The 23,713-nt window shown below is 42.2% G+C and overlaps 2 protein-coding genes across 3 annotated transcripts; both read right to left on the bottom strand.

Moving 5' to 3' along the window:
- Positions 1–626: 626 nt before the first annotated feature.
- Positions 627–6,083, bottom strand: LOC144892792 (eukaryotic translation initiation factor 4 gamma 3-like). Of its 2 annotated transcripts, XM_078781121.1 has the most exons (4): positions 5,892–6,083; positions 4,881–5,204; positions 4,660–4,758; positions 627–986 (listed from the first exon to the last, which is right to left on the bottom strand). In XM_078781121.1, exons 1-4 carry the CDS (start codon positions 6,051–6,053, stop codon positions 900–902), a joined length of 672 nt encoding a protein of 223 aa, XP_078637247.1. In that variant the 5' UTR covers positions 6,054–6,083; the 3' UTR covers positions 627–899. The 2 variants fall into 2 exon arrangements, with proteins under 2 accessions (XP_078637247.1, XP_078637246.1); XM_078781120.1 differs by lacking the exon at positions 627–986 and having other exon boundaries at positions 4,359–4,758.
- Positions 6,084–6,211: 128 nt separating this feature from the next.
- LOC144893048 (uncharacterized) lies at positions 6,212–22,783 on the bottom strand. The gene is made up of 14 exons (XM_078782661.1): positions 22,742–22,783; positions 22,351–22,410; positions 21,417–21,479; positions 20,895–20,931; positions 18,520–18,641; positions 18,134–18,176; positions 17,856–18,011; positions 17,044–17,177; positions 14,771–14,959; positions 12,134–12,322; positions 11,750–11,929; positions 11,439–11,618; positions 6,563–6,667; positions 6,212–6,340 (listed from the first exon to the last, which is right to left on the bottom strand). The coding sequence occupies exons 1-14, from the start codon at positions 22,781–22,783 to the stop codon at positions 6,212–6,214; spliced, it is 1,629 nt and encodes a 542-aa protein (XP_078638787.1).
- Positions 22,784–23,713: the final 930 nt, after the last annotated feature.

Below are 23,713 nucleotides of genomic sequence, written 5' to 3'. Positions count from 1 at the left end.
CTCGCGCTCATGATGGAATAATTAGACAAAGATGACAGGACATCACAAGTTGATGCAAATATCCAGATTGTGTTTTCACTTGCAAGTTTTGCTGCGTAAGTATAACCTCTTCTCTTCCGCCTCTTCCTCTTCTAACCGCCTCTTCTGCTGGATAACGGAAGAGGCAGAAGAACTTCCGAGAAGAGAAGAGTCCATATCAAACGACGGGAAGGTCTACTCTGGGATCTCCGTTCTTATTTCATTCAGCATTATTATCCGGAAGTAAAGGTTCACGTGTTCATTTCACGTGTGCAAAAACAAACTCCATTTTACGTGTGCATGGACGTGTAATTCACATATGTAAAATAAATAAATTATCAGATGGGAAATTGCTGATTGATATTTCGTTCGGGCGATTATACACCGCCCAAAGGAAAAATTTCACCGATAAACAGAGTGAATTCACCGAGCGAATTTCATCGAATTTCACCGAGTTTCAGGAAATTACAGAGATATTTCTTCGTTTTAATTTTATTAGTTACAAGCAGAAGTACACGGCGTTGCCGGGTGGGGGAGGGAGGAGGGAGGGACGGGGGAGGAGGGAGGGACGGGGGAGGTGGGGGCGCAGGGGGATGGAGGGGGGAGAGGGGAAGGGCACGTACACTTTAAATATGTATATACATGTGGGATGTGTGTAGGTGTACATATGTGTGTGTGTGTGTGTGTGTGTGTGTGTATGTGTATATGTGTGTGTGTGTGTGTGTAAAAAATGTGCATATATATATATGCGTGTGTGTATGTGTATGCATGTGTGACGTGTACGTGTGTGTGTGTGTATGTGTGTGTGTGTGTGTGTGTGTGCCATGTGCTGTGTCATAAAAGAGCAGCACATGGTAACTTCAGTGGTGGTGTGATCTCCTTCATCGCTGTTGTTCTGCACGAGCTTCCTCACGTATCGTTTGGAGGTAGTTTGGTCGCTCGACCTTTCGGCGTGGAATCCAATTATACTAAGGAAGGGAAGAGCATACCTGTGGTTATGGATGCAGGTGGTTTGTTATTTATTTTATTTTCAAACAAAGTCAAGGCTCGTATAAGCGCCAACACACACTCGTATAAAAACATATAATAACGGGAGCAGGAGACAAGAGGGGGAGAGAGGGAAGCACAACAACAGTAGAGAACATGCACATTGGGAGATCTGTGGAAGGGAGAGGGCTGTGGCGGGGTACACGGTATAAACAAGATGGACGCTACAGGGGATTTCAGGAAAGAAAACGGAATTTCAAGAGGTGGGCTTGGCATGGATTAACGGGGGTTAAAAAGATCAATGTTTTGGATGTGGGAACACAAGAGATGGTGGTGAACAGCTGTTTTGAAGACGTGGAGGTAGAAGTGGGATTGAAGAGAGTGAAGGAGTTTGTTGCAGATGCGGGAGAAAAGAGGAATGAAAGAGTGAAGGTGAGCAGAGAGCCTAGATTTTGGCAATTTAACCATAAGAGGGTTGCAGGCAGATCTTGTGCGACCTATAGGAATATTTGGGGTTCAGAGCACAGACAGAGCTGGGGGAGCAAGGCCGGAGAGGAGTCGGTAAAAGACAGAAAGACCACCAACCTGCCTGCAGTGAGTAAGTGAAAGGCCCTCGGAGTTAACTTCATCGCAGGAGATTCCAATGATGCTGAAAGCTTTCGTTTCAACAGCGTGAAGCCTAGCTAGGTGTGAGGCAGGAGCACCGGCTCAGAGGGGAGATCAGTATTCCATTGAGCTGCGGATGAAAGCCTTGTATGTGGTGAGAAGCTCAGGTGTGCCAAGGAAGGACTTCGCACGACGGAGGATGCCCAGTCGGCGACTGGCTTTGGAGGCCAGCTTGGAAATGTGGTCTTCCCAAGAAAGATCATGGCAGATAGTGAGACCCAAGAGCTTGGGCGACAGAACTTATTGGAGAGGATTGTTGAGAAAGTAGATGGGAGGGTCGTCCAGTCTGTCTTTTCGGAGAGACATAGTAAGAGTGTGAGATTTGTCAGGATTGAAAGACATGTTCCACTTGTTTGACCAGTCTGTGATTTTGTCCAGGTCTGCAGAGAGTGAGGATGCTGCAGACTGCCGATCTGAGGGATGAGGAATGGAGCGGCAGAGAGTGGAGTCATCAGCAAAGAGATAGAGAGGATTTTCAAGAGAGTCAGAGAGATCATTGATGAAGACCAGAAAAAGCACAGGGCCCAGAACACTGCCTTGGGGATCTCCAGCCTGAACAGGAAGGGGAGATGAGAGAAACCCATTCAGGGCCACACGTTGACTACGACCGGAGAGGAAGTCCGCAAGCCATGAGTGGAGGTTTCCATGGATACCATAGGATGGGAGATTGGTGAGCAGAGCTGGGTGCCAGACCGTATCGAAGGCATGTGATATGTCAAGGGGGACAGCTCTGATTTCCTGTTTGGCATTGAGGACCTCCATCCATTGCTGAGACGGCAGAAGCAGCATGTCCAGAGTGGAGTGACCTGGTCTGAATCCAAATTGATGATCAGAGATCAAGCCATTAGTGAAGAGGAAGGATTTGATATCAGAAGCAATATTGGATTCCATGAGCTGATAATTGGGAGCAGGCTGATTGGTCTGTAGTTGCAAGGATCTGTTTTTGCACCTTTTTGTGTAAAGCGGTAATGTTGGCTGATTTCCAAGCAGATGGCAGATGACCTTGAGCAAAAGAGAGGGTGAAGAGAATAGAGAGAGGGTGAAGAGAATAGAGAGAGGGTGAGATAGAGCGGCAGAGCAGGATCTTAGGACCCGTGGGCTGATGTCGTCTGGTCCAGTTGCAGAATCAGAGTCGAGGTTTGAAAAAACTTCTCCACCTTGTCGGGAGAGAAGGACACAGAGCACAGGAGCAGCTGGGTATGACTGGGTAAGGTGGGAACAGAGAGAGATGGGTTTGGGACATAAGATTTTGAAGCAAACACAGAGTTGAGGCATTTGACTTTGTCACGTGCGGTGTCAACTGTGTAACCATTTGAGGTAAGGAGATTCATCGCAGGAGATTCCAATGATGCTGAAAGCTTTCGTTTCAACAGCGTGAAGCCTAGCTAGGTGTGAGGCAGGAGCACCGGCTCAGAGGGGAGATCAGTATTCCATTGAGCTGCGGATGAAAGCCTTGTATGTGGTGAGAAGCTCAGGTGTGCCAAGGAAGGACTTCGCACGACGGAGGATGCCCAGTCGGCGACTGGCTTTGGAGGCCAGCTTGGAAATGTGGTCTTCCCAAGAAAGATCATGGCAGATAGTGAGACCCAAGAGCTTGGGCGACAGAATGACAAACACCAGAAACGGATTTGACCAGACGCCACCAGGATTTGGATGAAGGAGACAGGTTTGAGAGTTCATTCTTGAGTGTGGAGAGATAGTGCTTCCTGGCACTCCTGAGGGTAGACACACACTTGTTCCGAGCTTGGTGGAAGGAACTGAAATTGCCTTCAGTTGGATTAGCCTTCGAAGAGGCAAAGGCAAGTTGTTTCAGGGCAACTGCCTCAACACAAGATTCAGTGTACCATGGATGGGAGGAAGGGTAAGACAACTGAAGACGAGATGGGATAAATCTGTGCATGAGAGAGAGCAGTTTGCTTTGGAAGAATTCCCAGGAAGAATTGATGTCAGAGGCAGTAGAGATGGGAGACCAGTCCAGGTGATTGATGGCTGCTTGCAGACCGTGCCAGTCGGCCTGAGTGAAATGCCAGACTCGTCGGCGCTGAGGAGGCTCTCTGAGAATGGCCAGAGAGATGTTCACTTTAACAAGCACATGATCAGAATAACCGATTGGAGCAGAAGAAGAGCAGCAGACATTTGCAGGGAAGTTTGTCATAACCAAGTCTAGAAGAGAAGATACTCCATTGACTGAGATCCGGGTCGGGAAATTTACAGATTGTGTCAGTCCCAGTGAGTCACAGAAGTCCTTTGCTGAGATGCCATGGCTTGTGAGAGAGGAACCCACACCCAACCAGCTGGCGTGATGACATTTGAAGGGGAGGGTTGAGGGGGGAGATTAGAAGGGAAGGGGTGTGGGGGGGGGGGTATTTAAAGGGGAGAGTTTATGGGGGAGTTTTGAAGGGAAGGGGTGTGGGGGGAGTTTTGAAAGGGAATGGTAGCGGGCAGGTAGTGATGGAATGGGGGTATGGAGTGGGATGCTGGTAAGAGATAGGGTTGGTAGGATCGGGGCGAGTACCAGGAGAGGAGGAAACAGACAGGGAAGGGTTTGGCACTGAAGATGTACAAAAGTAACGATTAATGAAATACGAACATCAACTGCAAACAAACTGGGGTTCTCGGGATTTTCAAGTCAGATACATTTGAAAACGTTGGAGGAAGGGTGGAATGAAGGTGAGTTTAGAGTTTTGAGAAGGGAAAAACTGTAAGAGGTTAAACTTTTATAAAGGGAATGATTTAAAGAGCGATTTGAAAACAGCCTTTTGAAAAGAAGAAGAAGACTGAATTGTAATAGAAGAGAGTAAACAACGCGGAAGAAGGAAGTTTAAACATTTTAAAACAAAACAGTGAAGACCGTCTGGGAATTCACTGAAAAGAGGGCAGGGAGTCTAAAGATCAGCATGACCGAGCTCGAGGAACCGGGACGGTAGACGGCTTGAGACAGGTATTCATTGTGAATTGGCACACCTGAGGACGATAGGTGTGACTTACCATACGAAGATCTACCAGATCCTGGAGCATGAAACGGATGCGTGGCACAATTTTCCGCTCCTTCATTAATTTGTCCAAAAAGGTGAAATACTCATCCATCTGTGAAGACAGAAAAACATGGTGCTCGGTGAGCAAAACGAAGATGAGCAAGAAGGATGATTTTAGAGGGGAAGTTGAAGAGTAAAGGTGTTTATGGAAACTCCAAAGTGAAGGTTCATTACCATTTTGGCTTGCGTCGAGTCGATGACCTTTCCAGCAATTCCAATGAGACGACAGAAGCACTCGAGAGATTGCTCATTCCCATCCTGGAGCAATCCCTTACCTGTGTTGGTGATAAATGATTCGTCCAATACCTGTGCGTTGAAAAGCTCCCCGATGAAGACCACGTGGCCCAGCGCGCGCTGTCGACCTTTCTCTTTGGATGCGTCATCATCCGAGCTGGAGTTCCCATCATTCCCCATTCTCAACTCATTCTTGCAGCTTTCAATGAGGAGCGTGTGGAAGTTGAGGACCTTTCCAGGTTTATCTCTTCCTTGTACCTCAATCTATGAAAACATGAAAGAATGGTGGATGTTGTTGAAGAAAAGGGGGTACCTGTTTATTAAATACTTTCTAAACAGGTGTGGGTCAAGGGAGATAAATTGAGAAAATCAAAAGTGAAAAAAAGAAGGGAAGGAGTGCAGTGAGGCCTGTAATAGAGGGAGTGAAAAAAAGAAGGGAAGGAGTGCAGTGAGGCCTGCAATGGAGGGTAAACAAGTTTGGGAGGAAATATCACCAAGGAAATGAGAGTAATGCACACTGTGTATCAGTTTGTGAAAAGGGGAGTGGGGAAGGAGGGTGTGGTAGGGGGTGGTAGGAGGTGGTATGAGGAGATGGTAAGAGGGGGTGGTAGGAGGTGGAAGGAGGCGGTGGTCGGAGAAAATGGTAGGAGGGCAATGGTAAGAGGGGGTGGTAGGAGTAGGTGGTAGGAGGAGGTGGTAGGAGAAGGTGGTAGGACGGGATGGTAGGAGGTGGTGGTAAGATGGGGGTGGTAGGAGATGGTAGGCGGTGGTGTTAGGAGTGGGTGTTAGGAGTGGGTGGTAGGAGGGGGTGGTGGTAGGAGGGGGTAGTAGGAGGTGGTAGGAGGTGATAGGAGGGGCGCAGAGCAGATATTTCACAAGTTTCAGAAAATGATGTCTGTTGGTATGGTGTTCTTCCTCTCATGAGTTGTGGTAGTGGTTAACTTAACTCACCTTTGCAAGGTGGTGACACACGTGTGCGTACACCTCAGAAAATTTGGATTCCTTTATCGCCTTGTCCAGGACAAGCTGTACAATGTCCTCAAGATCTTCTTCTTTGGTGATATTGACCCTCTTCATCTGATTTATGAGGCGGCCAAAATTTTCTGGTGTCATTTTGTTGAGGAGAACTCGAAACTGTCGACATACATCCTTGGGGAAGGAAATGGGAATAAAACAAAGGAGGTGTCATTGGTGAGGTGTCAAAATAATAAATGAGAGAAGAAAGGAAAGTTTGATGTTTTAACGTGAAATCGACACAAATGAGCATCCTCTCAAATAGAACACACCAAACTCACTTGATCACAACTTGTCATCCCTGTTTTCATGCTGGGCCTCCAGGCATTGTTGGAAGTTTTGAGGTCCAGACCACTTGGGATGACGTACTTAACAACGCGAGCACCCTGTGGAAACAAATGAAGAGTTTTTCAAATAAAACAGCAGCAGAAAAACATGAAATTGACAATACTGTAAAGTGGACACCGCACCTGCTCCAAAAATGATAATATTAATAATAATAATCATAATAATCATCATAATAAATGAGAGAAGAAAGGAAAGTTTGATGTTTTAACGTGAAATCGACACAAATGAGCATCCTCTCAAATAGAACACACCAAACTCACTTGATCACAACTAGTCATCCCTGTTTTCGTGCTGGACCTCCAGGTATTGTTGGAAGTTTTTAGGTCCAGACCACTTGGGACGACGTGCTTAACAACGCGAGCACCCTGTGGAAACAAATGAAGAGTTTTTCAAATAAAACAGCAGCAGAAGAACATGAAATTGACAATACTGTAAAGTGAACACCACACCTGCTCCAAAAATGATAATATTAATAATAATAATCATAATAATCATCATAATCATCATAATAATAGCAATCATCCAATTTATCACTGGAGAAGTCTTTGTTTGTGTGTTTGTCTGTTTGTGTGTTTGTTTGTCTGTTTGTGTGTTTGTTTGTCTGTTTGTGTGTTTGTTTGTTTGTGTGTTTGTTTGTGTGTTTGTTTGTTTGTGTGTTTGGTGTTTGTTTGTGTGTTTGTCTGTTTGTTTATTTGTTTGTCTGTTTGTGTGTTTATTTCTGTGTTTGGTGTTTGTTTGTGTGTTTGTCTGTTTGTGTGTTTGTTTGTTAGTGTGTTTGTTTGTGTGTTTGTTTGTGTGTTTGTCCATTTGTGTGTTTGTTTGTTTGTTTGTGTTTGTCTGTTTGTTTGTGTGGTTGTCTGTTTGTGTGTTTGTTTGTTTGTGTGTTTGTTTGATTGTTTGTTTATTTGTTTGTCTGTTTGTGTGTTTGTTACCTCCGCCACCAAAGGTGGATGGAGATTATATTTTCACCCCTGTCTGTCTGTCTGTCTGTCTGTCCGTTTGTCAGTTTGTCTGTCCGTCTGTCCATTTGTGAACAAGATATCTCAAAAATTTGTGGATGGATGCGGACGAAATTTGTCAGAGACGTGAGCAGGACGAAATTATTAGATTTTGGTGAAGCTCCGGATCCGGCTACTATAATTTTTAAGCGATTCTTCACCATCGGGAGATTGGGCCAAAAATGCTACAAAGCCGGATTTGTCAAAAAGTTGTGGACGGATGATTTTGATTAAATGTGATTCTGTATTGTGATTTTCTGGTCTACTCTGGGATACAAAATGTGACCTGTTCACCTTGCGGAGGTATGTCTCTACTGAGTGCAGTTATAGTTTGTTGTACACCGCACCTTTCTTATGCCATCTCCAGGCATTGCAAAACGTCATTGCCGGGCACCGAAGGGGGCTCGGCAGTGACGCACGCTGAAAGGGAGTACTCAGTTTTCACTCTGGTTGTTTGTTTTCTTGGTTGTTGAACACCGCACCTTTCCTATGCCATCTCCAGGCATTGCAAATCGTCATTGCTGGGCACCGAAGGGAGCTCGGCAGTGACGCACGCTGAAAGGGAGTACTCAGTTTTCACTCTGGTTGTTTGTTTTCTTGGTTGTTGAACACCGCTCCTTTCCTATGCCATCTCCAGGCATTGCAAATCGTCATTGCTGGGCACCGAAGGGAGCTCGGCAGTGACGAACGCTGAAAGGGAGTACTCAGTTTTCACTCTGGTTGTTTTCTTGTTTTCTTTCTTGTTTGTTTGTCCGGACCAGTGTTTCCCAACCTGTGGTACACGTACCACTAGTGGTACGCGAGGGCCTTCCAGGTGGTTCGCGACAACCTTTAAAAAAAAATGATTTGGCCTGATAATTTTTTTATTTCTGATTTCTGATATATTTCATTTCCGATGTGCTGTGAGCAAAGTTATGCCCCGCATCGACCAGCTGGTGGAGAAGAAACAGATGCAGCCCTCGCATTAAATTGAAATAAGCCTGATATCTTATCGAATTGATTTTTCTGGAACCAGGTGGTACGCGGATTGGGTTTTTCTGAAACCAGGTGGTACGAGGCGACGGTACGGGACCTCCAAGTGGTACTCGATCAGAAAACGGTTGGGAAACACTGGTCCGGACGATATCTCAGCCATCCTTTGAGCTAGGAAGCTGAAATTTCGGCACAGTAGTGAGCAAGTCCGTTGTCAAAAATATTATTTTTTTGTTTTTTGATTAATCAATTAATTGAGGAGTTATTTAATTATTAGCGATTAATTAAGTACTTATTTAATTAATTAAATTTCCTTTCTCTTCTGACCATTAACTCAGGCACCTTTTGAGTTAGGAAGCTGATATTTGGACATGCCAATGACCAGGTGAATTGGCTGCAAAGGCTATTTTTGATTTATTAATTAATCAATCAATTAATCGGTTAATTATTTAATTATTCGATTAATGACTAAAAAATTTTTTTTTTATAAGTTACATATTCTGATGAAATGGTGGTGGTTTATGTGTTCTCTGACCGAATTGATTAATAATTTAATTTGTTTATTATTATTATTTATTTATTAATTTATTAATTCTTTAATTATTTAATTATTTGATTCATGACAAAAAAAATTTTTTTTTTAAAGTTACAGATTCTGATGAAATGGTGGTGGTTTATTTGTTCTCTGACCGAATTGATTTATAATTTAATTTTTTATGATTATTATTTATTTATTTTCATTATTAATCATTTATTTATCTTCTTTCTCATTTGGCCAATATCTCAGGCACCTTTTGAGCTCAAAACTAATATTTGGACATGAGTGACCAAGTGATGTGGCTATCAAGGATATTTTTGATTTATTGATTAATAAATTATTAATTAATCAATTAATCAATTAATGGATTAATTATTTGATTAATGACAATTTTTTTTTTTTTCCCAGTTACAGATTCTGATGAAATGGTGGTGGTTTATGTGTTCTGTGACCGAATTGATTGATAGTGCAATTTTTAAATGATTATTATTTATTTATTTGCATTATTAATCATTTATTTATTTTCTTTCTCATTTGGCCAATATCTCAGGCACCTTTTGAGCTGGGAAGCTAATATTTGGACATGACAGTGACCAAGTGATGTGGCTATCAAGGATATTTTTGATTTATTGATTAATCATTTAATCGATTAATTATTTATTGGTGAATCAATTAATTATTTAATTTTTTATTCATGACTTATTTAATTAAATTTCTAAAAGATACATCTTCGGATGAAGCACGAGTGGTTACCTTGGCAAAAGCGGAAGGTTATGTTTTAGTTATGCTATTAGCCAATTGATTAAGAAAATAATTTGTGATAATCTTTTATTGATTTTAATTCTACAATTAATCAATCAATTAGCGTACACCTCTCCCTCCCAATGCAGCCTCGATGAGGTGCACTGCGGTATTGTCGGGCGCCAAAGGCGCCCCGGCAATGCCGCGCTGTAGGATATTTAATTATTTGGCATGGGGGCGGTGTACTTTGAATGTATCTGTACTTGTCTTTCTTTCTTGTCAATCAATTAATCAATTAATCGATTAATTATTTAATTATTCGATTAATGACCAAAAATTTTTTTTTTAAGTTTCAAATTCTGATGAAATGGTGGTGGTTTATGTGTTCTATGACCGAATTGATTAATAATTTAATTTTTTAATGATTTTTATTCATTTATTTTCATTATTAATCATTTATTTATTTTCTTTCTCATTTTGCCAATATCTCAGGTACCTTTTGAGCTCAGAAGCTAATATTTGGACATGAGTGACCAAGTGATTTTGCTGCAAAGGCTATTTTTGATTTATTAATTAATCAATTAATCGATTAATTATTTAATTATTCGATTAATGACCAAAATTTTTATTTTTTCAGTTACAGATTCTGATGAAATGATGGTGGTTTATGTGTTCTATGACCGAAATGATTGATAATTTAATTTTTTAATGATTATTATTTATTTATTTTCATTATTAATCATTTATTTATTTTCTTTCTCATTTGGCCAATATCTCAGGCACCTTTTGAGCTGGGTAGCTAATATTTGGACATGACAGCGACCAAGTGATGTGGCTATCAAGGATATATTTGATTTATTGATTAATCATTTAATCGATTAATTATTTATTGATTAATCAATCAATTATTTAATTTTTTATTGATGACATATTTAATTACATTTCTAAAAGAAACATCTTTGGATGAAGCACTAGTGGTTTAGTTATGCTATTAGCCAATTTATTAAGAAAATATTTTGTGATAATCTTTTATTGATTTTAATTATACAATTAATCAATCAATTAGCGTACACCTCTCCCTCCCAATGCAGTCTCTATGAGCTGCACTGCGGTATTGTCGGGCGCCATAGGCACCCGGACATGCCGCGCTGTAGGATATTTAATTATTTGGCATTGGGTCGGTGTACTTTGAATGTATCTGTACTTGTTTGTGTGTTTGTTTGACATCCATGCACTCCTGAACCACTGGACAGAATGAGTTGAAAACTTTTGGTTGTATGAAGGGTGTGCACAGGAAAGTTTTAGAGGGTAAAAACAATTCAGTCCCCAGGGTTCAGGGTGGACGTGTACACCAATTCTCTCTATGTAAATGTTTATCGTGTCGCGCCTCCTGGTGGTGAAAGTCGATATTACAAGTTAGACTAAAATACGCCATTTTCGACGGAATTAACCCGAACCTGAGGACGAGTTCTTCACCAGTAAATATCGTGTTCCAAAGTAAAACCGGATTGGAAAATGATTCGAATGTTCAGAAATGCGAGTTGGTTTCCGTGTTTTGATGACTGCCCAACAATGTTGTTTTTAACCTTTAAAGTTACCCCATAAACTGTTATCATAAACATTGTCAACCCATAAGCATTGTCAACCCATAAAGAGCGTTGGGCCACTATCCTCCGGTAAATGAGTTTAAACTGACGTCAACCAAAAGAACGAATCATGACTTTTCTTACAATGTGTAATTCCCAGGTAACTTATGGAAATCTTGCTTCTAATTGGTGGAGAAAAGCCGTTAACAAAAAGCATTTATGGCCGAACGAGCAGTAAATGGAGCACTTCATGGGTTAACTGTAGTATTTGTGTTGGCTTCTTGAGATTGTGCTGCGGTACCTTATTTGGCTGTGATCGATACACCTGCTGCTGGTTCTTTCGGCACACCTGTTCCTTCTCTTTCAATTTCTCCATCCACTTGAACAGCTCGTACATCGCTTTCATGGCGTTGTGGTTTTTAACGGCCACGTCTCTCCAGCGGTTGTCTCGATCCTCCAAATCCGTCTCCAGCTGCGTCACCTGCAAGTGATTAAAACACATAAGACACATCAAGGGAAACATTATCTTCAACTCTTTGGTATCTGCTCTTTTGTGTTCACCAGTTACACATTGCAGAGCAAGTCCCACATTGTTTGATAACGGTTGCTCACCTGTTGATGGTAATCAACATCCTGGTGCTCCTGCCTCTCTCGCTGTTCTTGCTGCTGCTGTTCCAATGCAGCAAACCTGCTGCTCAGGTGTGATTGATGCCCTGAAAGTCCTTCAAATTGGACAGCGAGCCCATGGTGTTTATGCTCATTTGCTTTCAACAGCTCAGGTAGCAGGTCGACCTGTGCGACAGAAACATGATGGTGTCATTGACAGGAAAGTTTGTTTTCTGTTCTACTTTCAATCAACAGTCTTCCACTTGTGAAAGTCTCATGAGGAGCATGAATCCTACAAGGTGTTAAAACTCATCAGAACATGTGCAGGTGAGCATGATGTTCACCACCTTGGCCATCTGTAATCCAACATGTTGGATAACGGTTCTTTACCTGTTGGCAGCTCTCAACGTTCTTCTGTTGCTGCTCCTCATGTTGTTGTTGCTGCTCCTCGAGCTGAAGTTCCACTTCCGACAAGGTGCTGGAAACTTTCGTGAGATCCGCCGAAAGTTCGTTGTTTTTCACGGTGATCTCATCGAATTGATCATCTTGCATGATCAAGCGTTGTGAAAGAACCTCGACCTGTGTGGTACATGACAGTGTAATCAACAGTTAAAGTTACTGTTTTCTGATCTACACATAATCAATACTTTATGGAGGTGTCTTCTCAAGTCTAAAGTGGGATCAATTCTGGTTTCAGTGCAAAGTTCACATGGAATCACACTAAATACGCCATTTCGTGTCTGATCTGATGAATTTTTGACGCCAACACATTCTGTCGTTACTTATCCAAGACCAATCTCAACCAAACCTGACAGGATGACGAAGGGTTGCACAATGAAGGTTGTAGCACATTCATTTGCCCCGCTCCCCAAGGGGGTTTTCTCCCCCTGGGCGAGTTTCCCCGCCATTGCCGTCAATGGGGTTGAACGTTGAGGTGTATATAAATGTTAAATTAGCTTTATCGTGGCGTTTTTCCAAAGAAGATTTATCGTGGCGTTTTTCCAAAGACGCTTTTAATAACAAAATTAATGATAATCGCATATTATTGATGCTAATACAAAATAATATTCATACTAATAATGTCCGACTTCCCCAAGGTGTTTTTCCTGCAGTGATAACGTGTATAAATATCTTATTGCTATAATGGCGTTTCTGTGTGATCAACAGCTTCTACTGGAAGTAAAAATACTAGTACCGACTGCAAAGCCGCAATGAGCTGGCGAAGCCAAAGCCTCTTGCCACTATTTTACCCATCACTATGGCATCAGTAGGTTAGGTAGTTGATAGTAGGTCGGTGTAGGTACCGTACCTGGTATGACTTGGTAAAAGAGAAGAGCAGACAGTCCTCCCCAATACCTGCATACAATAAATGTCACAAGAAGCTTAAGGAAGTAACTATACGATGTGCTAGCTTAAGGCCTATTTTAAGAAATTTTAACTGGGCTTAACATACGTTTTCACAGTATGTGTGTAGTCTTCTAACTTCAGTCGCTGTCAGGACTGGTTCTCTCCGGGCACTGCGGCTTCCTCCACCAGAAGAAGTTAGCTTGCAGTGATGAATTCGGTGAATTCCGTCTCAACTTCGGATATTTCCGGCCGTGACAAACTATCCGTATTTCTAAACTAAATATGTAAACGCTTATACCGTATTTCTGGCCGTGAAAAACTATCCGTATTTCTAAACTAAATATGTAAACCGCTTATACCATATTTCTGGCGGTGAAAAACTATCCCCGACGACCACGAGATTTCTAAAATATAATTCTTCGTCAATTTTAGAATATTGGATGCCGATTTCACCCTCCGAAACACGTAATAAGCTTTGAAATTTTTCTTTTTCAAATGCTCGAATCTCATTGGTTTTGGTGTTTGGTGACGATTTTCGGTGAAGATAACGAGGTTGGTCTTAACGTATTTTAATTACAAATTAGAGGTTCATGAGATGGTGAATCAAAGAAAGACGGGTGAAACAAACTCCTATTGAACTTTTTCGCAATTGGTTTATGCAAACTTCCGCATCCGGTCAATGGCGGCCTCCAGTGCGTGATTTGGTTTTAGAAATATTTTTTCAAATGCTCGACTCTCATTGGGTCCGGTGTTTGGTGACGCGTTTCGTTGAAGATAACCAGGCCCGTGTGGGCCGAGGTTGGTCTTAAAGTATTTTAATAATAAATTAGAGATGCATAAGATTGTGAATCAAACAATGACGGGTGAAAGAAATTCCTATTGAACGTTTTCAATTTGTTATGCATACTTCCGCATCCGCAAGATGGCGGCCTCCATTGCGCTTCGGAATTCTCAAGCCAAGGCATAATCAGGTTTTCGACATAATACGTACGCGTTTATTGACAACACCGGCTTCGCCGGCTATTATGAACTACAAACACGTGTGATTAACTTTTTAAACAGTCGCTAATGCTCTTTAAAACACTAAATTAAGAAATTTGGAGGAATCCCAACATCCGTGAAGTAAGGTTTACTTACAGAACTGAGCGAAGATCTACTGTACTCTAAATAACCCACAAATGTTGGGTTAATAACATGGCCTTTCCTGGCGCTAACGTGGCGTTTTTCGTAGTGAACTTTTGAAACAAGCTCCTTCTGTTTAACGCGAAACTGAAAGGGACAAGCTCGGGCTGTGCTCCTTTACCAAGCAGCTAGCTCGCGCTTGCCAAGCCAGCCGTTCCTTCACGGTTTTGAATGGAGTGCTTGCTCAAATGCTTAAACCACTTGACGATCTCTCCACAAGAAGCTTGGTAAATGAACACACACCCAATGTTCTTGAGACCCGACCATAGATCGACTGTAATCGAAATACCCCAAAGAGGAATGACCCTTCCTGGCTCTGCTGTAGTTAGCAGGTGGACTAGTTTCACAAATCTCAATCAACAGTCTTCCATTTGTGAAAGTCTCAAGAGCAGCATGAACCGTGCAAGGTGTTAAAACTCATCAGAACATGTGCAGGTGAGCATGATGTTCACCACCTTGGCCATCTGTAGTCCCACATGTTTGATAACGGTTATTTACCTTTTGGCAGCTCTCAACGTTCTTCTGTTGCTGTTCCTCATGTTGTTGTTGCTGCTCCTCGAGCTGAAGTTCCACTTCCGACAAGGTGCTGGAAACTTTTTTGAGATCCGCCGAAAGTTTGTTGTTTTTCACGGTGATCTCATCGAATTGATCATCTTGCATGATCAAGCGTTCTGAAAGAACCTCGACCTGTGTGGTCGAAACATTGCGCTCACGAAGAGACAGAAATAGCATAATGAAGATAATAATTCACACATACAAGCAACGATAATTATAATTGGTTGGTAATTAGTGGTAATTAGTGGATTCCAGCTCTAATTGGTGTTCCTTTTTCTGTCCCTTCTGCACCTCTCGTTTCGCTAGCAATGCATCTTTTTCTTCCTTTCCCTGATTCTCTTCTTCCTTTACTCCTTGCATCTCCTCTTCTTCCTTTTATTGAAACTCCTAGTCTAGGCAGAGCAGATATTTGGCCACAATGCTGGTCAGGTCACCACTCCAGCTCAGCGTACGAAGTTGGGGCAGGAATTTGAAATGTGTTCAGGTTGCCAGCGATAGTTTGCCTCCTCTTTGTGAAGTACATCGTGGGATCTTTAATGTCCACCAACTAATTCCGGCATACGGATGACCAGTTTAACGTCCATCCGAAGGACGACACACACATTGATGAATCACAGGGCCTATGAAACACCGGAATGACAGTTTATAGCTGGGTTGGGATTCAAACCCAGGCTAGACAGCTCACATCAACGACTAAGATATCTCATGGGAACTAAAAAGGAAGAAATAATTGGAATAATAAATAAATGGAGTAATACCACCAATTATGTCATCACGTAATTATAGCACCACCCGACTTGCGTCGCCTCAACTCACACGTACATCACTTGATAAGACTGAACTTTTATTCTCGAACGTTTTCAGAACTTACAAGACTGATAGAAACACCATAATACATCACAAAGTACAAAATTGGGAAATCGCAAAATCGTCGACAGAACGACTGTACGTTTGTGAACTTGAAACTTGTACCAAGTTTGATTTAAATCCATTCAGAAGATCTCAAGAATCACATTTTACCTGACAATGACCTCTGACCTCACTAAAATCACAAAATCACCTCAATTCTCACATTTGATGCCAAAATATAAGAAGTTCATCTTTGCATCATAATATATACTTGTACCAAGTTTGGGCAAAATCCCATTGCCGGTTCACAAGTTAGAACACCAACAGATATTTTCCGAAACAGCACCTCTGACCTCTTCACCCCAAATTGAATCAGTTCATGTTTACATCATAATAATACCTGCACCAAGTTTGATTTAAATCCCATCAGCTGTTCTCAAGTTATCACATTTTACCTGACATGACCTCTGACCTCACTAAAATCACCAAATCACCTCAATTCTCACATTTGATGCCAAAATATAAGAAGTTCATCTTTGCATCATAATATATACTTGTACCAGGTTTGGGCAAAATCCCAATGCCGGTTCACAAGTTAGAACAGCAAAAGATTTTTTCCGAAACAGGACCTCTGACCTCTTCCCCCCAAAATGTAATCAGTTCATGTTTACATCATTATAATACCTGCACCAAGTTTGATTTAAATCCCATCAGCTGTTCTCAAGTTATCACATTTTTACCTGGCGTGACCTCTGAACTTTAATTTGTTGATGCCACAATCCAATCAGTTCATGTTTGTATCATAAACACTAACACCAAGTGTGTTCAAAATCCCATTACTGGTTCAGGAGTTGGCGCAGCAACATAATTTTTTACTTAACATGACCTGTGACCTTTGACCTCTTGACCAGAAAATCTAATCAGTTCATCTTTACATCATTATACATACCTGTGCCAAGTTTGAATTAGATCGCTTCAGTCATTCTCAAGTTGTAGACCTATCACAGATACCTTTTGACCCTTTAACCTCTTGACGCCAAAATCAAATAATTTAATCTCAGCATCATAATACATCCTTGTATCAACTTTGGGCAGATCACATCACTGGTTCACAAGTTATTGCGGTAACAGGATTTTACCAAACATGACCTCTGACCTTTCACCTCGTGACCCCAAAATCTAATCAGTTAATCTTTACCTCATTATACATACCTGCACCAAGTTTGACTAAGATCCCTTCAGCAGTTCTCAAGTTATCGCGGTAATGAAAACCTATCACGGACGGACGGACGGACAACCTGAAAACATAATGCCTCCGGCGACTTCGGTAACAGAGGCACAAAAAGGAAATTGAATGTCTTGCTTACCACCACCTGCTGTACCTCGTACTCTCCAAGATCAGGTCTGCAATAACTACCATCAATGGAAGTAGTCTCATCACCGGAAGTACTCTCATCACCGGAAGAACTCTCATCATCTTCACCATGACAGAGAGAAGATCCTGGAAAGAAGAGGAAAAATGAACATGAAACAGATATTGTGACAGAAAAAGATCAATGGACAGAATATCACTAAGTTCAGATATGGGGGAGATTGGGAGGGGAGGGGTGAGTTTGGAGATTAGGAGGGGAGGGGTGAGTTTGGAGGAGAGGGGAAATTGGGAGGGGAGGGTGGAGTTTGGATTGTAGAAAGTGTTGGACGGTTAGTGGAAAACGAACATTTATTGCAAAATGAGTGTTGCCTTGTTCAGTTACATTATCTGATACTAGTGATACCAGATGGTGAGTAATATCAGACCATCCCTGTTGCTCAAGGACTGGGGAGGAACTTTTAGATGTCAGGATGTATTTAGTTGATCCAGGTGATCCCAGTGCATTCTTACAGGCTGACTGGCCAAGTTCACACTGTACAGGTATTCCTAGTTGGTTGGGTATTCCGATTCTGACTGAATCCGATTCAATCATACACCATCGGGTGTTTACATGTCGGGATGCATGAACAGTGATGATCACTTGCTGATTGTTTGTCGTGAACCAAATGGACATCAAATTGAGGATTGTACAAAACTCTAAATTTCCATTCTCCATTCCATGAGACACAAGAGACACATTCTCTCGGGCCTCTGATCTGATGCCATATGATCTGAAGCCGCTCTGCATCACTGTGGATAAACCATCACCTCTCTGTAGCATGGCCGTCTGATTCTGAAGAGCTGGTGGTCGCGATGTGTGATGCTGCTGTGATTCCATGATCACCATAAGAGCATCCACTTCCGGGATCCCATCATTCCGTCTCCCGGTGCTTCTGCTCTTCGTGTAGTTTTTTCCCGTGCAGGCTGTGAATGAGTTAACAAAATCATTACCAGATGGAGTGGCAATTCCTCAAGTTAATTTAATTTTATTATTAGTGTACTTTCGTAAAATGTCCCCAATCTCAATTCCAGAAGCTTGAACTTACAGCATTTGTTGCGATGTCGGTGATTCTGGAAGCCATTTATGATCTGTAACACAAAGAGCAGCAAACAATACACATTAAGAGAGGACCTTGTGTCTTGGCATATTTTTGTTGGGTTGTTGTTTTGGGATATTTTAAAATTTAAAACCTGACATTTCTCAATCTTGACTGAGACTAATCACAAACCCCACGGTCTACTCCTCCACCAAGTAGCGATGGATCCTTGGGTATATGACCTCCTGCTGTTTAGCATCACTTGTTCAATCTGAGGTGTAATTCCGTTTGGGACTGCATTTTATCACTTGAACTTTTTCACCCAAAATAAACTCTGAAATGGTCTGTCAACGAGATTGTTAACCAAAGCCCATGAGCTTATATCACTTTTATACCTCGATGATGAGGCTGAGGAACACGACAAGTGTAATAAATTTTTGGTAATTCATCATCATTCCCATCTGCCAGTGTTGAGTGGCGGCTCGGTTGAAGTACTCGCTCCAGGAAGATGTTAGTCCTGTAAACAAGAGCAAAGAGAGTGTTAAAAGGCTTATTTCAACTTTCATTGATTCAAAGATACATACATCAATTAGGGGACAAGGATATTGATATAAACATCTGTGTACTTGAATGTGAATTACAAAGACATTGGTAGACAATGAACAATTCCATCGCACGAGGGACCTGAACACCTATCTTCCTTGGCAACATGAGCGAGGAGTTCAGATAAAGACCACCAGCAGATTAACCCAGAGAAAGTGGTTTCTTGGTTTCATTGTGCTTCAAATAATAGGAGATAAGTTATAAATGATCAAAACTAGACAAGGTAATTTACCCGAAGTTTTACCTGAAGAAAAGGTAATTTACCTGAAATTTGCCTGAAGAAGGGAACTTCCGCTTCCGGTTTTGCAGGCGAAGTTGTGTTTTTTCGAAGATCTCCACGCTCTCCATGCTATCAAAGTTAAGTAATTGTTCCCGTTTGTATTTTTGTCAAAACTGTATTTTTATGTCACGGTGTGTGTACCTACTGTGTGTCTCTAGGAAGATCTTGGTGTAAATCATGCACACCTGTATAAAATCGTCGGTTATTTCCTGCCGCGATTTTGAGGCCTGGTCTTTCAAGTTTACTGCCTTGAGGCCTTGTTGTCTTCTCTCAGCGGTCGATTGTGGTCCATTTATTTTCGTTCTCTCACAGTTTTTCCGAGTCTTCTTTTCACCCCATACTTCCCCCGAACATCTTACCCTTTGTTTAAAATCTTAATTAAAAAAATACATATATATACATTATTTATTTCCTTCTTTGTTCGTGTTCGTTCGTTCTTCCAACGTTTTCAAAAGGATCTCTGACTTGAAAATCACAAGAAACTAATTTTGCAATAAATGTTCGTTTTCCATTTATAATTGTCCAACACTTTCTAAAATCCAAACTCATCCCTCCCCTCATAAACTCCACCCTCGCCCCTCCCCTCCTAAACATCCCCCTCACCCCTCCTCTCCTAAACTCCCCCCTCACCATCCCCTCCCAAACTCCCCCCTCACCTCGCTCCTCCTAAATTACACCTTCACCCCTCTCCTTAAAAACTCCCCTCTCCCCTTCAAATCTCCCCACCCGACTTTTTTTTCTCCAATTCTCCCTTCTCCCCCCTCCTCCTCAAAGCGTCCTCCCTGCTTCCTCTCCCTTCCAACTGTCAACCTCCATCTCCTCCAACCTTCTTCCTCTCTCTGCCCCCCCCCCCTCAAACAACACCTTGCTGTGCCTCACCCAATCACCATCAAACCCCTTGTCCTCCTCATCCTTCCCTTCCTCCAAACTATTCTGAAATCTCTGACACACCTTCAACAGCTCTCCCTACCTCCTCCTCCTCTTCCACATCTTACCCGACCCCCCCCCCCCCTCCCCTGTCCTGTATCCGATGCTCCCCCTTCCTCTTCATTAACGGTATGGACCTCAAACATCTGGGGCCTTCGCTCAAACTTGATTGATCTCTCCATTCAGGTTGCTTCTGACAAACCAGACTTGATCTGCTTAACAGAAACTTTCCTCCTTGAAGATGTCTCTGATTCCTTAATATCTCTCCCTGGTTACTCCCTCCTCCGGTATGATAGACCTGAGCCTTGTCTTGGTGGTGTGGTTGCTATCTTTATCAAAAACTCTCTTCCTCACTCGCCCTGCACTGCCCTCTCTCCATCTCACCCCCAGGAGTACCTCTGGCTACGGCATCCCCTTCGCTCCCACCTTTTTTTCATGTGTGTGTTGTACCGTCCACCAAACAGTGATGACTCCATCTACATCTCGCTGTCTGACAACATGGACCAACTTCTATCCACTCATCCCAACCGTCTCTTCCTCATATGTGGTGATTTCAACTGTCACCATGCCAGTTGGCTGGGTGTGGGTACCTCTCTCACTAGTCATGGCTCTTCAACAAAGGACTTCTGCGACCAACGGGGACTGGCACAATCTGTCAATTTCCCGACCCGGATCTCAGTCAATGGAGTATCTTCTCTTCGAGACTTGGTTATGACGAACTTCACTGCAAATGTCTGCTGCTCTTCTTCTGCTCCAATCGGTTCATCTTACCACATGCTTGTTCAAGTGTAAGCTCTTTCACGAGCCTCGATCTTGTATACAAAAAAAAGAAGTGAATAAACATACTTACATTTGTGGTGTTCTGTTCAATGCGTGTGAATTCGATTCAATCTGCAATCTCATCATGTATGGCAAATAGAACAAAGATGAAAATGAACATAATGGAACATAATGACTTACCCTGAGAGAGTTTTGATATCCAGTTTGTTTTCCGGGGCTGCGTTAGAATAGAAAGAGCAACAATGTCAAAAAGGATAGGTTTTCACTCATCTTCTTCTTCGAGTTTAAGTCCTCGAGTCAAAGTTGTACTCTCTCACATAACAAGCGCACACAGATGCACTCATGCACACAGACGTGCACACACACCACAGGATGGTCTACCAGCCAATCTCCTCAGCCCAAGGGGTATCCACTCCATGCTGATGACAACCAGTGAGCCAGAAATATGTCCCTGGATTGATCCATTTCCTCAAGAGGTGGGCTCCTGATTTGCCAAATAAAAGCCTTCTGAAGGCGTCTAGGCTGATTGTTGCTACAGTTAGCGGTGTAGCAGCTGGTACTGTATCAGGCAGCGGTGGTTCTGTGTTTTATTACAAACTGCAACTGAACTGGTTTACCGGTTTAATGTTATATATAAATTTTAACCTTCATCCCAATATGGTATTTTATATCACGTACCTGGAGTCATCCATGCCATCTTACCTTCAAGAAAGGAACAAGGTTGAAGAGTCTTTTCAAGGGATGGTCAGAAAAACTTTGAGGTTTCTGGAGGACAGACACAAACAAAATATCTTGATGTACCATCTGCACTGCTAATCCCAGTGAACATGCAAATAAATAACAAGACGCAATCACGTCTCTCACCCACAATTGGAGGGTATAACCAATCCGCTCTCACCTAACCAATTACCCCAGGTGGCTAGGATTATCAAATAAATCAAGTCCCATGCTCTTCCAGCGAAGAAAGCTGCATCAAGTAACCAAGAAAAGCTACACACGGTTATAATCTCATACAAACATGGGAATCCCAATGCCCCCCCCCCCTCTCGAAACCATCTTATCTTCAAGAAGGGAACATAGTTGAAGAATCTTTCCCAAAGATGGTCAGAAAGACCTGGAGGCTCCTGTACGACAGACAGAGATAAACAAAACATCTTGTATCAGTCAAAGTGAATTTCCTGAATTGTGTTTTACTGTCGAAGGGAAAGTACCACCCGGAAATGTGTACGATGTAAACTCAGAGCTCGATACAAATTGTCCATCAGCTCTTTCTGATGCACATGTGGTCACTCAGAAGAACAACATTGGGACGATTGTACTTGACGAGATTGTTTATGTTTGTGGCGAATGATGTGTGGAGACCACAAGGTTTTAAAACACCACGTCATAAGCTCTGTCTGGACAATGTTATTATGTTGTGGAAGTGTGCGGTGGAAGAGATATCGACTCAGGAGATACAAAGTTATTCCACAGCCGACTCACCTGCCTTTCCCACTTCCCTACCTGTTTGTAAGGTTCCTGCTGGTGTCCTTTATCTCTGCTCTTTGAATTTTACCTCCTCTTATAAAACACTTGTGTACTGTTGCTTACACGGAAAATTTGTCACATATTGATGGAGTGTTGTTTGACGTCATACCTGAAACGTAACGAGGTTTACCAGACTCTCGGAGATGTATCCGAAATATCCTGGCAGCTTCTATATGAGAGAGATGGAAGCAAAAAACATTTTGGATCAGGAAAACTTATTTGGACCAATTGGTGGTGAAATCGGACACACACACACACACACACACACACACACACACACACACACACACACACACACACACACACACACACACACACACACACACACACACACACACACACACACACACACACACGACGAAGTCGGTTCGAAAAACTCAGCTCCAGCGAGGTGGAAACGAGCACTTGCACATTTTACCATCCACATGGAAGGTTTTCAAACCGCACCTTTAAACCAGGTAAAACGTACACGTAAATCTTCTCACTCGTTTAAGGCTCACCTGTTGAAGTCCTAGCAGGTAACCGAGGTTGAAGTAGAGCATGAAACAACAAATCAAAGCAACGAGAAAGAAACACGTCCTCGCCATCTTGAAGCAATGTTTCAAATGCGATAAATAACTGTCGCTCTGTGACGTCACACACTCATGCAGTCACGCCCATTGATGACTTCACAATGAAGGATTCTGTTGGCTGTCGGTTCTAATAGTCGAATTGAAGTCGAATTTCACCCCAAATCCACTTTTTTGAAATACCAACTTCTTTCCTGGAAGTTCTTGGTGTCCTTTCGTTTTATACCTATCCTGCCTCCCCCCAATCCCTCTCCCTCCCACACATCTCCCGATGTCCCTGCTCTCAAATGTTGTGTTTGTGTGCCTCCTCCCCTTCTCTCCCCATCTTGTCGACCACTCCCCTTTTTATATACTTTGTTTGCTTGTTTGTTTGTTTGATAAATGTTAGCTCTTTCACGAGCCTCGACTCTGTATACAAAAACAAACAAAAAAAAAAATGGAATTTAATGTCGAGTATGTTCGTTAACCCATTGATGATGAGTGCTCGTCATTTGTTTCCGTATATTTTCCATTATAATTATTGTGTTATCGTGTTATTCCGTCATTTTAAAATTATTGTCACCATGGTTACCAGTCATTTAAGAGCCGGTCTATCCCTCTGCCGATGTAATGAATGTCTTCAGGACTGTCTATATATTATGTACGCATTTCTGCTAAATTTTACGAATCATGAGCTTTGGCAGGGCTGGGAGGATTGTACGTTCGTTATTATTATTGCCAAATGATGTTACTCTTATTATTGTTGTTAATATTATTAGTATTAATTATTATATACTTTGTTACAATGTTATGATTCTTTTTGTTGTTTATTTTGAATGACATGCCATGGAAGGACCTATTAAGCTGCTCTCTATACACCTGAACATGATGTGTGTTAAAAACATTGAAAGCCTAATCAACTCA

Source organism: Myxine glutinosa, chromosome 7, assembly GCF_964187855.1.
Source record: "Myxine glutinosa chromosome 7, kmMyxGlut1.1, whole genome shotgun sequence".
NCBI classification, from domain to species: domain Eukaryota; kingdom Metazoa; phylum Chordata; class Myxini; order Myxiniformes; family Myxinidae; genus Myxine; species Myxine glutinosa.
The sequence above is the reverse complement of the archived record's forward strand: the minus strand, read 5'-3'. Positions and strand labels throughout refer to the sequence as shown.